Consider the following 17,992-nt stretch of genomic DNA (forward strand, 5'->3'; position numbering starts at 1 on the left):
GCCAATTAGTCATTTTCCCTGAAAGTCTGTCTCCATTTAAATCTATTCTTCCCATTACTATAAAATTATCTCTTCTATTCCATAACTTTCCCCATCACAGTTTCAGTATAACTAGGCTCAGCACAAAAAATTAAAAGGGAATTCTGAGGGAGTTTTGCAGAAGTCATAGATGACACGAAAGTCTAGCAGATAATGTAGAAAAAGTTTAGAAATTCAGAAATTCATAAAATATATGTATAGTATTATGTAATACCAACATGTTCTGCCTTTTAATACCATAATTATTCAGACTTCTTCTCTAGTATGAAGGGAGGACCAAAAAATTTTTTATGGATTTTCCAGATCACCAGGATGCTTCACCCATAATTCCCATAGTGTGAAAGAAATAGCTGTATATATAATTTTCATAACACACCATGATCATACCACTAAAAAAAAACCTATTCCCTACTACATAAAGTTTAAACTCCTAATCAAGACATCTAACTTCCATTTGTGGGCCAGGCAAACCAATCTTGCTGAAATAGCAAGGTTCCCTAAGGGAGGCATGTACCTCTATCTGTCTAACTATCAAACTACTACCATAATATCAACTTCTAATTCCCTTTTGGACCCCAGTGAAGATAGCTCAGGACCTGAACCTAAAATGCTGATAATGTATGGCAGGACCCCATAGACTGCTAGTCACATTGTTAGCTCCACAGCCAATACTGAAAGAAATTATTTCAGTGAACATCAGATTCACCTTCCTTAACATTACCAATACCAAGTGCTGACCAGCTCTCCCATAAGCCCAAGACTGTGAGAATGGCAATATCCTCCAGAGTACCTGTCTGGCTTCCAGGTTACCCAGGAGGCAAACCCCCTGCAGATGAAACAGCTTCCATTAGTTTTATAGCCAATATTCCTAAAGACTCAAAAGAGAATGTCCTTACCCCTAAAATTCTTGGCACTATCAAATAACTCAGCATTACAAACTGATATGATTTTATCTGTGGAAATGACTTTGAAGTAGAGGCATTATCATCTGCTTTGTGGCTATAAACCTTAGTATCATGGGAAGTTTCCATCTAACTTGGAGTTAAAACTTTCTCAATATGTTGTCTTCCCTATGATAATATGACAGGGCTTCTTAAACTTGTATAGATACATACATATATATATATAAAATAGATATACAACACTTGCTCATAATAAAGCATAATTTCATGACACTCGCATTCAGTTATGAGCTCCTTGACAGCAAAGGCTAACTTAATTTTTTCTGTTTGTATCCTTAGTAGAGGGTGGGCAACTAGGTGATGGAGTGCCCCAGGCCTGGAGTCAAGAAGGTTCATCTTTTTGAATTCAAATCTGACCTCAGATACTTACTAGCCATGTGACTCTGGGCAAATCACTTCACCCTGTTTGCCTCAGTTTCTTTATGTGTAAAATGAGCTGGAGAGGGAAATGGCAAACCACCATAATATCTTTACCAAGAAAAACCCAAATGGGGTCATGAAGAATCAGACATAACTGAAAATGACTAAACAATAAATGTAGCACAAAATGCAAATACTATACTAGGAAAAAAAAAAAACCACATTCCCTATACTTTAAAGAGCTTACATTTTAATGGGGGAGGGGAAACAAAACATAAAAAGGACTTCACTTCATAAATTTGCTAAATTTATGTAAGTCTCACATAACTTAATTAGCTCTACCTCCTCAAATTTCTTCATAACACTTTGTCTTTACTTCTGTTCTATTCTTAACTCATTCTGTCGTATAGCATAATTATTTGTGTATATCTTTCTCCCCAATTACACTGTAAATTTATTGAAGCTAAAATCTCTTCTAATTCTACTTTTGGCTCCCCCCTGCACCTAAAAAATAGCAGATGCTTAATATATGTTGAATATTGAATAATGAAATTGATAATGCTGTGAGGCAGGGAGATAATCATTAAACTAGTTACTTGGTTCATATGAAATATAAGCATGAATGTTTCCTTTCCCCTCACTCCTCAAACCTTTGCGATCTCTCTTCCAGCCTGATTACTCAATTGAAACTGCTCTCTATAAAATGACCAATGATCTCTTAATTACTAAATCTAATAGCATCTCCAACCTCATCTTACTGGATTCCTCTACACCATTTAGTATTGTTAGTTACCTCTTTTCCTCTAGAATATTTTTCCCCCAATGGGTTTCCTTGGATCAAATTGTTGGTCTTGTCCTCAAATTATGGACATATCCCAAAGATCTGTCCTGGCTTTCTTCTTTTTTTTCTCTACATTCTTGGCAAGCCTCTCAGCTCCCATTACTTCATTTGAGCTGTGTCTCTCCTCCATCTCCAAAACTTACTAACCTTCCCTCCAGATTCTCATCATCCTGACTTCCCTGTGTCTGTGAATCATTATCCTTCCAATCATCTAGACTTGGAAACTGGAAATTATTCCCAGTGAATACTTATTCATTCTACCTCACCTCCACCTCTATATCCAGTCAGTCCCAACGTTTTGCCAATTCTATCTCTCCAACAGCTTTCCCATATGCCCCCTTCTCTCTGTTCATATTGTCACCATGATCATTTAAGCTTTTGCCTCTAAACTATTAAAATAGCCTCCAAATTGTTCTCCTTAGGTTCCAGGCTCTCACCTATACAATCTGTATTCCATACTGCTACCAAAATTATATTCCTAAAGCACAGATTTAGTTTCCAACTGAGAAAGCCTCAGTGGCTTCCATTTACCTCTAAGATAAAATGCAAACTGCTGCTTTTAAAATTTAAAATCCTTCATTTCTAGCCTCACATCTCCAACTGCCCACCCTTCTCTCCTCTCCCTAAGAGAGGAGATATATTGAATGATATTTTGATATTGAATGGATGATATATTGAAGAAATATTATTTCATTTGATGATCTCATCATCTCCAAAGAATCCAGTTATCATCTCTGTGCTGATGATTCTCAGATCACTTACCCAGTTCTATTTTCTCTCTTAACCTCCAGACTCACATCTTGAACTGGATGTCTTGAATACATTTTTTTTTCCTCCATGGTATTTTGCTTCCAATTACATGTAAAGATTTTTCTCCCTTCCTTCTCTCCTTTCTCCTCAAGACAGGAAGCACTCTGTTGTACGTTATATATGTACAGTCATTTAAAATGTCTTTTCATATTTGTCGTGTTGTACAAAAAAAAATCAGATTCAGAGGGAAAAATATCATGAGAAAGAAAAAGCAAACAAAACAAAAGAAAAAGAGATAAAAATAGTATCCTCATTCAATCTCCATATTCTCTCTCTGAATGTAGATGTCATTTTCCATCCCAAGTCTATTGGAGTTGTCTTGGATTATTGTGTATTGCTGAGAAGAACTAAGTCTGTAATACTTGAGCGTCACATAAAATTACTGCTACAATGTACAATGTTCTCTTGGTTCTGCTCACTTCACTCAGCATCGCTTCATAATGCTTTTCTGAAATAGGCCTGCTCATCATGACATCTTAAGCTAATCCTGTCCAAACTGAATTCTTCATATATTCCTTCAAATCCTTCCCTCTTCTAAACTTGCTTTTATTGTCAAGGACAAGATCATCCTTCCAGGACTTTCCAGGACCCAGACTAATAATATAGGTGCAGGGCTCATTGATTTTACTTTTATAACTTATCTTACATATGACCCCCTCTCTCCTCTGACACTAACACCCTTATACAGGCCTTCATGTCTAGACTATTGCAGTAACCTTAATATCTTAAAGTCTTATTAACCTTAATAATTTAATAAAGTTGATCTCCCTACGGAGTCTCTTCACTTTCCAGACATTCTCTATACAGCCACCAAATGATGTAAAAGTGTAAGATTAAACCACCACCACCACCCAATAAACTCCCTCTCATATCTAGAATCATATATAAAATTATCTACCATTCACAGACTTCCATAACCTGACCTCTTCCCACCTTTCTACTCTGCTTACCCCTAATACTGTGCAGTCCAGTGACACAATGCCTCCATCTCTTGGTTGTGGACATTTTCACTGGCTGTCCCTCCCTCCTAATCTCCACCTCCTGGCTTCCCTAGTCCCCTTCCTCTCTTTTAATTATTTTTGTTTATCCTGTATATAACTTGTTTGCATATTGTTTGGATGTCTCTCTCATTAGCCTAAGAGCTCCTTGAAAAAAGGGTTTGTCTTTTGCCTTTCTTTGTACCTCTAGCACTTAACACTGTGCTTGGTACATAATAAGTAGTTAATCAATGTTTATTAACCGGACTGACTTCAAGATCTGGCTCTTAGGTCCAGCCTGCTTTTTCAGACTATGGGACATCACTGTTACCTTCCAGCCAAACTAGTTTTTCTTTTACCATTCACAACATTCTAATTCCCGTACCTTTGCTTCCCTCGTCACCTGAAGCACAGATTCAGTCTCCAGCGGAGAAAGCTTCAGTGGTTCCCACTTACTTCTAAGATAAAATGCACACTACTTTTGGCAGTTAGAGCCCCTCATTTCTAGCCTCACATCTTCAACTGCCCATCCCTCTTCTCATCTCCCACTATATAATGTCATTTGATGATCTCATCAACTCCATCATCTCTATGCTAATGATTCTCAGATCACTTACCCAGCCCTATCTTCCCTCTTTATCTCTCTACCTGGTGGAATTCTTAGCTTCCTTCAGGATTCAACTCTAACACTACCTCCTCACCGGGCCTTCCACTCCAGTAAATTATTTTGTGCTTATGTCTCTATATTCATGTTGTTCCTCCACTCCCAGTAGAATATGAGTTCCTTCAATATAGGGATAGTTTCTTTTTTGTCTTTGTTCCAACACCTATCATAGTGCCTGGAACATAATAGGTACTTAATAAATACTTATGGAATGAGTGGAACACTAATCATCAAGAGTTACTCAAAATTGAAACCCCAGATGTACTTATTTATGCTTTAACATAGGACAGAATGGCCATTTCTGAAAGTTTCCCCCAGGATTTGGAATTTCAGTTTCTCCAATGATAAGGAATTTTGTTTGTTGGGTGGAGGGGGTTACATACTGAACTGTTGTTTCATAATAGTAGTAGCAGTCTAGTACATTTTACTTCTCAATTGTGAATCTCATTACATACATTATTTCATTTAATTCTTACAAGCCTTTGAGGTAGGTAAAGCTAGCTATTGTTCCCATTTAATTGATTCGGAGCAGATCAGATGACTTATTCAAGGTCATGCAGCTACTCAGCTCTTCTGACTCTTTTCACCACTTATTCTGCTACCTTACATCAGACAAAGTGAAATCTTAGAGTGTTTGAGTTACAGCATTTGGATGCAACACTCTGTATCTGTTTTAAAATTTCATTTGGACGAGTGTACCAACATATGGTGTAAAAGAAAATAAGTGATTAACTACTATGTCAGTGAAGCATTCTGCCCATAAAAATACCAGGCTGCTGAATGCAAAATGCCAGATATTTAAATGCCCTCCACCTGCATTACATTCATCCTCTAGAGTGGAACATTTCAGTTACGGAGAGGTGGTATAATTACTGTGATTGGAGCTTATTGTGCTGTTGGGGTGGGAGGACATGGGGCTCCAGCAACCTTAAGGTCCCTAGTCCTTTGGACCATTTGCCAATGTTACCTTCTTTACCTGAAAAGAAGGTAAGAGAAATATTGAATCCATAATCCATTTTCACCCCTTAGATATTTATAATTGTGGTGCTTACTGGGTATCTTCAAAACTGATTTTTATTATGCATATGTTTCCTAACAGTTGCAAGAAGCAATCCTGGCTGGCAAAGGTGTGACTTCAGCTATTGACCTATGTCGTTACCATGGAAACAAGGCCCTGGAAGCCCTGGAGTGCTTTCCTCCCTCTGAGGCCAGATCTGCTTTAGAAAACATTGTGTACGCTGTCACCAGGTTTCCTTGACACAGAATTTAAAAAGAGACTATTGTTCATCGGCTGAAAATAACAGGGAAGATGGGGGAGAGGTCTCCACTGTGAACCATCTAAATGTGTCAATGGTTTAATTTTTTTTTTCATTTACCACATAACTGAATGAGCTTCGCCTTCTTTTTGGAGTGGCTACAAACAAAATTAGGAGAAGAAGGAGGGAAAAAAAAGGTCAAACAGTTTTCACTTGGCATGCCAGAAGCACACTTGAGGCAGCTCTAGCAGAAATAATTAATGAGCTTCACTCCTGTGACCTCAGCAAATGGACAGGAAATAAGTCTGTATTGATTGGACCGAGCTAGGGATGGCGCCAGGGTGATGGCCTGTGGTTTCCCTGTGCTAAAAAGGACAGAGGGGGGCAGGCAGACAGCTGCAGGTGTCGAGAGCAACCCTTTCTGAGCAGGCCAGAATAGAAGAGTGTGTGAAGTCAAGAATTAATGTACCAATTTGTCATTGTGAAGGGACGTCCAATGAATTAAGAAGGAAAACCCTTTCTCTGTCTCCTTGCAATTATGTCTCCTCTTGGTTTTATGTATTTAAATATGAAAATACCTTGTGCCTCATGTTTTTAATATTTGCTAAATGTACTAAGAAAATATGTCATGTGTCATAGGAAATTTTTAAGCGCTATCTGATATTCATTTGGTTCTTATGGAAGAAAGAAGTCTCTTCTTTCTCTTTCCCTCTTCCTCTCTCCTTTTTCCTCCCTTTCTCCTTCTTCCTCCCTCTCCTTCTCTCTCTTTCCTTCTCCCTCCCTCCCTCCCCTTCTCTGTCTCTGTCTGTCTCTCTCTCTGTCTCTTTCTGTCTCTCTCTCACTCTCCTGAAGATTAAATTTTTAACCACCATTTCAGAGAACCAAACTTTTTCTCCTTGATCAAAGTCATCTTCTCTTACACTGATGCATTCTTTTTCCTTGATTGGTAATAGTATTGTCTTTCAAATGAAATGTATAAATTTGTAATACTTGGGATTGAGGAATACTCTTTTATTTGTACAAATTTTCCGTGGTTTAATCATACAACCAAGGAGTTTGTTGGGGGGGATTTTGTTTAACCTCGCTATGTCGAATTTGAAATCTTGAACCACAGACATCCAATTACAGAAAGAATATAAGGAATATCACAACCCAGCAACTTGACACTGTCTCTGTTTTGTTCATAGGAGATGATTTTTGTGGTTTGCATGCATGCAATATGAGAACATCGTTGACAAGAAGGCTGAGTTTACATAAACGATCTAGATTGAGACTCAGCTACCTTTCTTCCTTATGTGGTGTAATTACAGCCCAATCTGGAGACAGCTAACACAGCAAACAGATTTCATTACATCCTTCCCTCCAACTCTGAGTAGAGTTATTTCTGTTAAATTCTTCACCCCTTAAAAAAAGTCATAGAGCTTCTTTGTCAGGGACCAAATGGGTGACATACATCTCAATAAAAGATTTAAAATTATACATGTTAAATCATTGTGTTGTTAAAAAAATATTTAAAATGTACTTGAAACATCATTGTAATTGTTCGGTTTTATGCAAGTATGGTTTGAATGTTATAGGGATGTCGATTAGTAGACCATTTTATTTTTCTGTTTAAATTACTTTTCTCACTGATGTTGGCTTAATTAGTAACTGTAGTTAAGATGTATTCCATCCAGTTTTTTCTTTAATCATTAACTTCTGCAAAAGCTATCCTAATGCTTTGTCTTCCTCAGATGGGATCTTAAATGTTCTTTAATTCCTATTAAGAAAATGAATAGTGATGTTTATGTTTTTATAGAGTAAAAACTTCCTCTTTCCTAGTGCTAAATAAAAAAATAAAATAAGAAATTTGAAAAGGAGATTCTTGGTCACATAGGTAGATACTAACCACTGTGCATACCATCTTGAATTTGGAGCCAAAAGACCTAAGTATAAATTCTGCCACTTATTATCCATATAACTTTTTATTGGATAAATCATTTAATCTCTTTGGGTCCGAGTTTCCTCATCTGTAAAAATTAAGGGATTGAAAGATGCCTTTAAATCTCTGATCCCATATGTTTCTTTACAAACTCCTATATCTCTTCTTCCATGGCCAGAACCACAGGCTTTTTTGCTGCTTACATATATCCCCTGCCTTATCTATTTCAAACATCGTAGGAGAAAGGACTCTTCAAGACTGAGTGATCTTGAGACAGGATTGGGAGAATACTTTGAAAACAAAGGGTCTAAAGTAGTATGTATTAGAAAGGTTGGAAATAGTATGATCAGAAAGAACAATGGAACAAGTTGTAGGCCAAGAGTCAGAGGAAAGGCAGATTAGCATGGATCCCTTTAACTTACATTAATGCTTGGCTGGGCGGATCAGAAAATACCATGAGCACATCTTCTGTGTGCTAAACACAATCCTGGATTCCCCTTTTTTCACTTCTCTTTCTATGCCCTATTCTTTTTCCATCAGCCTTCCTGTTTCCCTTTCTGCCTCCCTTTCTGAGTTTTCTTCCCAGCTCTTTTTTGCCTCCTTCCCAGCTGTCCTCATCCTGCCTCCTGTATCCTGGTATCTTTTTTCTTTTGCCTTCCCCAACCCTCATGCACAAGGTGCCCTTATCCTGTCTTCTGTTTGCCTACCATTTTTCATACTACATTTTCTGTATACTCATGACCTCTCTTCCAGTGTTTCTGTGGTCCAGAAGTATATTTCTCTCTCACCTTTACCCCTTACCTTAAATTTCAGTATCTTTGATTGTTACAAGGGAAACAAGTTGTTCAAGACTAATTTATGCTAAGGTATGAATAAGAAATGACTACTACCCTCTGTGAAGAATGATTTGTTGACCCAAATGAATCTCTAGTAGATTTTCAGACTAAAATGTGAAGAATTCTTAAATGAAAACCATTTAGTTTACTCTCCTTTTCATAATCCCTAGAAGAAGCTTTGTGGCCCCTAAAATTACTAAATCCCTTAGAAAGAAGTTGGTCTTTTCTCTCTTTTTGGGTTCACCAACTTTCTATTTGTACTTGAAATCCAAGCTGCTTCACTGATCAGTGAAGTTTGCCAGTTTCTTATACAAGAAGAAAGGTCCATCCCAGAATCACAGGATTTGAGAGTTAAATGAGACTAGAGACCATCTTGTCCAGTCCATACACACAACTACCACATACCCTTCACTCTTCTGCATGAAAACTTCCAAAGAGGAATCTCTTTCTTGAAATAACTTGTTCTATTTTTGGACATTTCAATGTTAGGAAGTTTTTCCTGATAATTATCAAGTCTAAATTGGCCTATTTGCAATTTCTACCCACTGCTACATTGAGTAGTATCTAGTACTACTGATCCTGTACTCTGGAATCAAACCTTATCACTCCCCCACATTATAGCCCCTCAAATATTTAAGGACAATTATCTTATACCTTGTGAATCTTCTCTAAACATGGCTGTGTTTTTCACCTAATCCTTATATGTCATAGATTCAAGACCCTTCATTAATCCAATTGCCCTCCTGTGGACATTAGTGTTCTTCTTAAACAGTAGTATCATAACTAAACAAAATACTACAGATGAAATCTAAAGCAATACAGTGGGACTATCTTACCTACTATTTTCCTGGAAGGTGGAACAGCTAGGTGGCACAGTGGATAGAGCACTAGGCTTAGAATCAGGAAAATTCATCTTTGGGACTTCAAATCGAGCCTCCTAACACTTACTTAACCGTGTTGCCTCAGTTTCTCATCTACAAAATGAGCTGGAGAAGGAAATGGCAAACCACTCCAGTATCTCTGTCAAGAAAACTCCAAAATGGAGTCATGGAGAATCAGACGCAACTTTAAATGGATAAATGACAAAAAATTCCTGAAAAGTATATGTCTCAATACAGCACAAAATCACATTAACTTTTTTGACTGCCTTCAACACAGTTGCCTCACTGAACTTACAGTGCTTCCTTCCAAACCCCTCAGATCTTTTTCAGAACATTTTCTAGTTTATCCATGACTTCTTTCATCTTATACTTGTGTAGCTGAATTTTTTTTATACCTAAGTGCAAGACTTTTACCTTTGTTTAGTTTAATTTATTAGGTTTACCAGAAAGCTCCCATCTATTTCTGCCATCCAATGTGTTAGTAGTTTGTGTTCTCTGCAGGTAGTCATACTATCTTTGACTTCATCCAAATATTAAACAGCACAGGACCAAGGACAGATCCCTGGATTATTTCACCTGGAGATCTGCCATATTGATACTGAACTCTTGACTTTTTTTTTTTTCTGAGTAGGTAAAATAGGAGATTCTTTGCCTCAATTGCTACCTAAATTACTGAATGGGTACAGCCTCAGTCAAACTGAGACCTCTTGAAGACCTTAATTTAAATAGGCTGAGGTCTCCCCCTGTATCCAGGGCCATCTCCAGTCATCTTGATCTACATCTGGCCACTGGACCCCCATGGCTCTGGAGGGAAAAGTGAGGCAGGTGACCTTGCACAACGCTCCCTTAAATCCACATCACTTGCATGTCTCTTGGAGAAAAGGACAAACTACAATTTTCAAGTACTTGCCTTTGCTGTCTTGGCTCTTGGGGGGGTGGATGCAATTGTCACCAGGAAGCTGACACCACACATCCCAGGTATGTATCACTATCTGCTGTAAAAGAAAGAGCCTTGGGCTCCCCTAACCAGAGTGTTTTCAGAGGAATCAGGGCAGAATCCTCACTCATCCTGATTTCCCTACCCCTATCCCTGAAGTTGACCCTCAAAATTCTTGGTTTGATTGTTTGAAACGTAGTAATTAATAAATGACTTATTAAGAGTCATTTGGGTGAATGGTTTACCATCTGTTCCTAATTATTATACAGCACAAAATTATGCATTTCATTAAATATGTGTCTGATTAACTTTGTTGTAAATGTTATTTGATTACAACACTATGCTCTATTAAAGTACACTCTGTCTTCATAGTTTGTTGCTCATGTACCATGGTCATTCAGTTATCACTTTAAAACAACTAGAAGGAACATGGGTCAGCTAAATGGCCCAGTGGATAGAGTGCTAGGCCTGGCGTCAGGAGGACCCAAGTTCAAATTCAGCTGTGCGACCCTGGGCAAATCATGTAGTTCTATTTGCCTCAGTTTCTGCATCTGGAAAACGAACTATAGAAGGAAATAGCAAATCACTGTAGTGTCTTTGCCAAGAAAACTGCAAATGAAGTCACAGAGATCTGAACACAACTAAAAATGACTGAACAACAGCCAGGAGGGAAAACAGCTTACTAAGTTCTTACTGTTTAGGATTTTGGCTTCTCTGGTATAAACCTGTCTCTAAGGTTTAAAGGCATTTGATAGACGATGTAGAATAAAGTATACAGTGTTGTACTTGAAGCTAGTAAACCTTGAGTTTAAATCCTGTCTCTGATATTTACAAATTATGTTATTCTTAGCAAATCCTTTAACCCCTTTGACCTTCAGGTTCCACATCTGTTCAATGGAAGGAAATAATAAGTGTCCAGCCTAACTTATGAAGATGTAAGATTTAAGTGAAATAATGCATGTAAAATGTCCTTCAGACTTCAAAAGATACTACAAATAACAGTTATTAATTCTGTGCATTACATAGATAGTATCCTATGTAAAAAAGACAATTACTTTTGGTTTAAAATGCACCAAAAAGAATGGTTAAGCATGTTCTCAGAGAAACGAATTTAAAACCTCATCCAGATCTCTGTGGGGAAAATGATGTTCAGTGAGATCATTTTCAATTCTAACAGGTTCTTGATACAAATGGGGTATTTAAGACCTTCTTTTTGACATTCTCTTGGAGTTCACAAAATAGGTATTGTAGTGTGCTTTCTAGAGCCCCCATGCTGAGATGCAAAATAAACTGTCCGGACTAGCTCTCTGGAGGATCTTGGGACCAATCTGAGTCTTTGGTCTTAGTGGAGTGGGGAAGCAGGGACCCATATGGAATGGTCAGAAATGGAGTCCATTTATTTCAAGTCCTCTCAGTCGCTAAATACCTTAGTACAATTACATAACTACAACACACTGAGCAAGTGTTAACTATAAGTACCATTACATCATCACAGCATACTGCAAGTGCTAACTCTAATGCCTCTCTTACTGTAAGTATTCCTGCTTCAAGTAGAACACAGGTGGTCATGTTCCCCACACACACACTTCTCAGGAAGGCCAAGACACCCCAAGGGGAGATGAGAGTCGAACCAGACATCATTAGCTCTGGGATGAAAGGTCTTATACCTCACCGAGAATTCCCCCACTGTCTGTGGCTCTCTACAAGTCATAGGTCTAAAAGATCATTAAAGATTTAGAGCAATTTACATGTCATCTAGTTCTACTGTTCATATTACAATTAAAAATACTGGACCACAGAAGTTCAGTTACTTGCCGGAGGTCACAGAGATCTACTGACTTTACATCCAGCTTTCATTCCATACTACCACTTTCCTTTGCAGTATATATTTACCCTACAAGTCCCCCAGTGTGAAGAATTTCACTTTTCAAACATCTTTCCTTGAATTCTTAGTCCACAGCTACTTTTTTGTATCCTCTTTCTATTCCCACTTCCAACTTGATCCTCCCATTTCCCACTGTTTATCCCACCTTCCTGCCCAGTGAAAGCTCTTCCCATACACCTTTAGAACATATAATTAGTATCTGTGATGAAAGAATGACACACCTTCCACTAACTGAGCAAAAGGTCATTAGTGAACACTTTTTTAAATCTAATTACTATGGTTGCAGAGCTGTTAGGACAAATCAATCTTATTTTCTTAAGCATAAAACTTTCAGACTAAGAATACTACCACCCACCATTTTTTCTATTATATTGTTAATGCTTTCTTTTTCAAAACATCCTAATAGAATAATTGTTTTGATGCTTGTCTTCTCATCAAAGATTCAGACAGAATTGAGGTCTGACATAGTCGAAAGGACAGCTAGGAGGCACAGTGGATAGAAGGCACAGGCCTTAAAATTAAGAAGATTCTTTCTTGTTCTTCATTCTCCAAGAGAAGCAATGACATCAGGAGGATGATGCCTTGATTTGCAAGTGAATTGGATTTGTGGGTTCAAATCCAGCCTTAGACACTTATTAGCTGTGTGACCCTGAATAAGTCACTGAACCTGTTTGCCTCAGTTTCCTCATCTGTAAAATGAGCTGGAGAAAGAAATGGCAAACCATTCCAGTATCTTTGCCAAGAAAATCCCAAATGAAGTCATGGAGAGTCAAATAAAACAACTCAACAATAAACAGCAAGGAGGATGTTTGTACCATCATTTTTTTCCTCAGGGTCTATATCTGTGAGTGTTGCTTGGGGACACAAAAGCAAAAATCCACTTGCTGTTTTACAGAATCACTTTTCATCTCAGGTTGTCCTGGAACTCATTTCTTCCTCACGCTTTGGCCAAGTCTATAACCACTCCACCATACCCAAGAGATAGATTGTTCTTTTTATCAGGGAATTTGTTGGTTTCTTACATGTCTACTCACAAGGGGTTGGCTCCACTTGGCCAATACTTCTTGGGGTAAAGGATAAATTCTATTTTGGTCCTGTTGAGCTTGAATCAATAATGCACATATCGAGGGCAACTGGGGATAAGGAGTAGCTAAATAGTAGAGTGGGTAGAGCACCAGGGCCTAGTCATAAAGACTCATTTTCCTGAGTTCAAATCTGGCCTTAGACACTTTCTAGCTAAGTGACACTGGGCAAGTCCCTTAATCCTGTTTGTCTCAGTTTCCTCATCTGTAAAATGAAATGGCAAATCACTCCAGGATCTTTGCGAGAGAGAGACAAAGAGACAAAAAGAGAGAAAAACAGAGAAAATATCCTAATTAGGTCATAAAATCAGACGTAACTGAACAACAAGTTTTGAAACGTTACAGCAGCATCTTATATGACTAGAAAGAGGTCTAAAGATGATTTTTGTCTTTTACATTTGCAAGTATCTTTACATTTCCAGAATCCTTGCTAAGAAAACCCCAAATGGAACCAATAACGAGCTGGACTGAACAACAACTGGACAGTTTGAGCTGTGGGATTGCAATTTGAAAGAAAGGTCAGTGTAGATTCAAGTTTGAGAACCACTCCCATATGTGACAGCCATCTGCAGAAAACCATCATGGAGAAAAGCTATTTATATGTGATTTCTTTGTTATACCAGAAATGTTTCCTGTTGGAAAGGATGAAGTATTATGTAGAAGATAACACTAGATGAAAGAACAGCCACGTTATCCATGACAATGAAGGCAGACTTTGTGGCTGGATTGACAAATGTAAAGCTTACCCATGGAACTTCTTCACATGTCACACAGCTGTTCTCAGCTAGTTTCTATCCATTCTTCCTTCAGCAGAATAGGAGACTGGAAACATGGAGAAGACAGTGACTGTGCCTATGTGGACGAGTTAACCTACACAAACCTCAGTTGTTTTATCTATAAAATGGAACAGATACTTGTCTTACCCATTTTACCAGATTATTTTAAGGAAAGCCCTTAGTATTCTTCAAAGCTCCACAAAAATTTCAGTTACTATATCTGAAATCTGGATGTTGTCATTGCAGAGAGTCTTCTTCAGCCCTTAATTTTTCCTTAATGGGCTGTGTGCTGAAAAACTTGTAGGTAGTGGAACTATGTTCTATGTCTAAACCACTAAAACATTCTCTTTGGAAGCTGAGGGAATTTTTCCTCAAAATAATTTCTGCTCAGTTTCTCAACTTTTTGGAATTTTCTTGACTGCTGTGAGGGAGAGAGGAGAAATCATAGGAATTCAGGTGCCATTTAATTTCTTTGAACCTTTTTCATGAAAATCCCAAATTGTTTTTTCTCTCTACTTGTTCTGTTCATATATAAGATCTGATAGCATGCATTTCACCAGTCCTTCTATGAAGGTGAAGTTGGATAAATGTATAAATTCTCCACTTGCAAGGTTTTGTTTTGTTTTGTTTTTAAAGTTTGGATTCTTTTCTTTTTTCAATAGTATTTTATTTTTCCAAACATATAGTTTTCAACATTCATCTTCGTGAGACTTTGTGTTCCAAATTTTTCTCCCTCCTTCCCTTTTATCCTCTCTCTCTCAGACAACAAGCAAACTGATATAGGTTAAATATGTGCAGTCCTTTTAAACATATTTCCATATTTGTCATGCTGTGCAAGAAAAATCAGACTGAGGGAAAAACCCACAAGAAAGAAAGAAAAAAAAAGGTGAAAATACTATGCTTCCTTAACTCTAATGTGTTCTCTTCTGAAATTACTCCCTTTTCATTAGTGAACTCCCTAAATAAAATGTCACTGGTTTGTTTCATTATAGTAAAACCAGCCTAATGGAAGTTACCCATGGCAAAACAAGTATTAAATACATAAATCTGTACATGACGCAAAAGCGATATTAAAAAGGTTTAAAACTCACTGAGAAGTCTGAAAGTATGTACATAAGTTTGTGCTTTTTAACCACGAATAAATGAAAATTAAATAATTTGGAAAAAAGAAAATACTATGCTTCAATCTGTATTCAAACTCTGTAGTTCTCTTTCTGAATGCAGATGGCATTATCTATCCCAAGTCTATTGGAATTATCTTGAATTACTGAATTGTAAAAGCTTGCATTTTTAACTAGGTATGAATATTTCTCTCTCTAAATGGTGGTCTCTGATATTTTACTACAGTGCTGGGCCCATAATAGGTACTTAATAAATGCTTGTTGATTAATATATGGTATTGATACTTTTATAATTCTGCTACATTTCTAACTTTTTAAAGCATAATTTTAATCTAATAGTACCACTGCTATGTTCTTAGCAGCCAGTTAAACCAGTTGAAGGAATAGTCCTCAAATCCTTCTTGTTAGAACATCCATCTTGGTGATAAGACTTTAAAGTTCTTCTTTCTAGAATTCTAGCTTCTTTCTGAAAAATTATTTTTCTAGATAGAGTCATGAATTTCTCTGGAAGCTTTGAAGATCTTCTTGGAGAATATTCCCCATGAATGCTATTTTCCTTGTCTAAACATTCACCCTTTTAACAGCTTCACTAATTTCTTATTGTTGCATAGCCATCTCTAGTCCTCTTGGTCTACATCTGGCCACTGGACCCAAATGATTCTGTAAGGGAAAATGAAGCAGGTGACGTTGCACAGTCCTCCCTCACCAAATCTAATTCACTTGCATGTCATAGCATTAGCTCCCTGATATCATAGTCCTCTTGGAGAATAAAACAATAGAATAGTTTCAGAAAAGCTGTAGGCAAGAATTGGTAAAAGGAAATTCACTTGTCCAGGAGTTCCTGATGGCAATGAATTCACGGATCCAATCCCTATCCTAATTCTCATTTACCTTATTAGCTTAGACAATTTTGTTGATATTTTAGAATGGCCTCCATATTTCCCATGCTCCTCTTAGGGTTTAATCGGTGTTGAATGTAAATAGTTACTACACTCTTAGCTGGTCATTTTTGCAACTTATTATGCAACTCATTTTTTTGAGAAAAAAAAAGTTTCAATGGCAGGTATGTTCATATTTCACAAACTTCAAGACTTTTTTGTCTGTACTTAATTATTCCTCAGTTTGCAAAGTGAGTAGGTTGAACCAAAAGGCTGACATAGCCTTTGAGAACTCAGAGTACTTAATCTCCATACTACTGTGAGGGACTAAATAATTTGAAATTAAAATCATAAATTATTGATTCATTTAATATAAATTTGGTATTAAAATTATATATATATATATATATATATATATATATATTTTTTTTTTTTTTTAAATATAGGATTTCAGGACTTCATTCAGTTGACATTAAGCCAGCTCTCTGGCTCAATGGATGGTGCTCAGCTTGTAGTCAGGAAAGCCTGAATTCAAATCCAGCCTTGAATACTCAATATCTCTGTGACCCTGGGCAAATCATTTAATTTCTGATTGCTGTAATTGACTGGAGAAGGAAATGGCAAAGTACTCCATTATTTTGCCAAGAAAACCCCATATAGGTCACAGAGTCAGACGTGACTAAATAACAACAAAACATTTAACTTGATTACAACTTAGAATCTACATTGATAGCAGTGGTATAGTTTAATTTTCATCCTACTAATTTATTGTTGTTCGTGTGGTATACGATCAAAAGTCTTGAAAAAAAATTCTTAAAATCATCTTTTCTCATATTCTTTGTGAGAATATTTGTAAAGCACAGTGCCTGACACATAGTAGGTACTTAATATTTGTGACCTCCTCTCCCTCATTCTACTAGATTTATGTCTTCTGCCTTCAAGATTATATCATTTTCTGTCTGATTCCTAAAAATTTCAAGGTGAAAGCAGAAAGAAAATACATTGTACTATATATAGACCAGTGAAGTGACAGGATTAATAACATCATTCAAGTGTAACTTTGGAGGGCAGTTGAGTTTTTATGTTCCTTTATCTCTAACCTCTTCCAAATTTCTAATCTTAAAAGAAAAAAAAAACCCTCAACTCAACCTTTGTAACACTTGTATCTGCCACTAGAATTTTTTAATTCTTTTTTTCCCTCTTTAATTTGATATTTCTAAATCATTTTTTCTTGCAAAAGGACTTTTCATTGTGTTTTTAAGTCATTTTGTAATGGTTCAACTCAATAACAGTGACAGATATTTATTTGTACAGCATAATAAAGTTTGGGAAGCATTTTATATCTATTTTTTCATTATATCAGTATTATTATCTCTATTTTCCACATGAGGAACATGAAGCTGAAAATAGACTAAGTGACACAGGCTATTAAATGTCCAAAGCAAAAATTAAATCCAGATTTTTCATCCTATCCTTTAGACTGCCCTACCTTTCTTTGGGATTCACATTAGTCATCAATTCTGTTACTTTTGTTTTAGATTTTGATTGATACTTTTGTTGTTGTTGTTATTTGTGGTCATGGGAAGAAATAAAGGATAGAGTAGGAGATGGAAGAAAAAGAGAAAAGCACCTTTTTATTTTAACATTGAGTATCTATAGTTCATATTCCCAGGTACTGTCATTTTCTAATCAAAAGCAGAGAAGACAAATTACCTTAATTTTTATCTATTTGTTGCCAAGCTATCAATCAACTTGGTTTCTAGGTT

General features: G+C 36.8%; 1 protein-coding gene across 1 annotated transcript in view; it reads left to right on the forward strand.

The window, feature by feature from the left end:
* Positions 1–7,386, forward strand: part of PDSS2 (decaprenyl diphosphate synthase subunit 2) — a 288,494-nt gene extending 281,108 nt beyond the window's left edge. The window contains exon 8 of the mRNA XM_031964462.1: positions 5,753–7,386. Coding sequence (XP_031820322.1) covers positions 5,753–5,911 — 159 coding nt within the window. The 3' untranslated portion in view covers positions 5,912–7,386. The remainder of the gene's footprint in view (positions 1–5,752) is intronic.
* Positions 7,387–17,992: the final 10,606 nt, after the last annotated feature.

Source organism: Sarcophilus harrisii, chromosome 4, assembly GCF_902635505.1.
Source record: "Sarcophilus harrisii chromosome 4, mSarHar1.11, whole genome shotgun sequence".
NCBI lineage: Eukaryota > Metazoa > Chordata > Mammalia > Dasyuromorphia > Dasyuridae > Sarcophilus > Sarcophilus harrisii.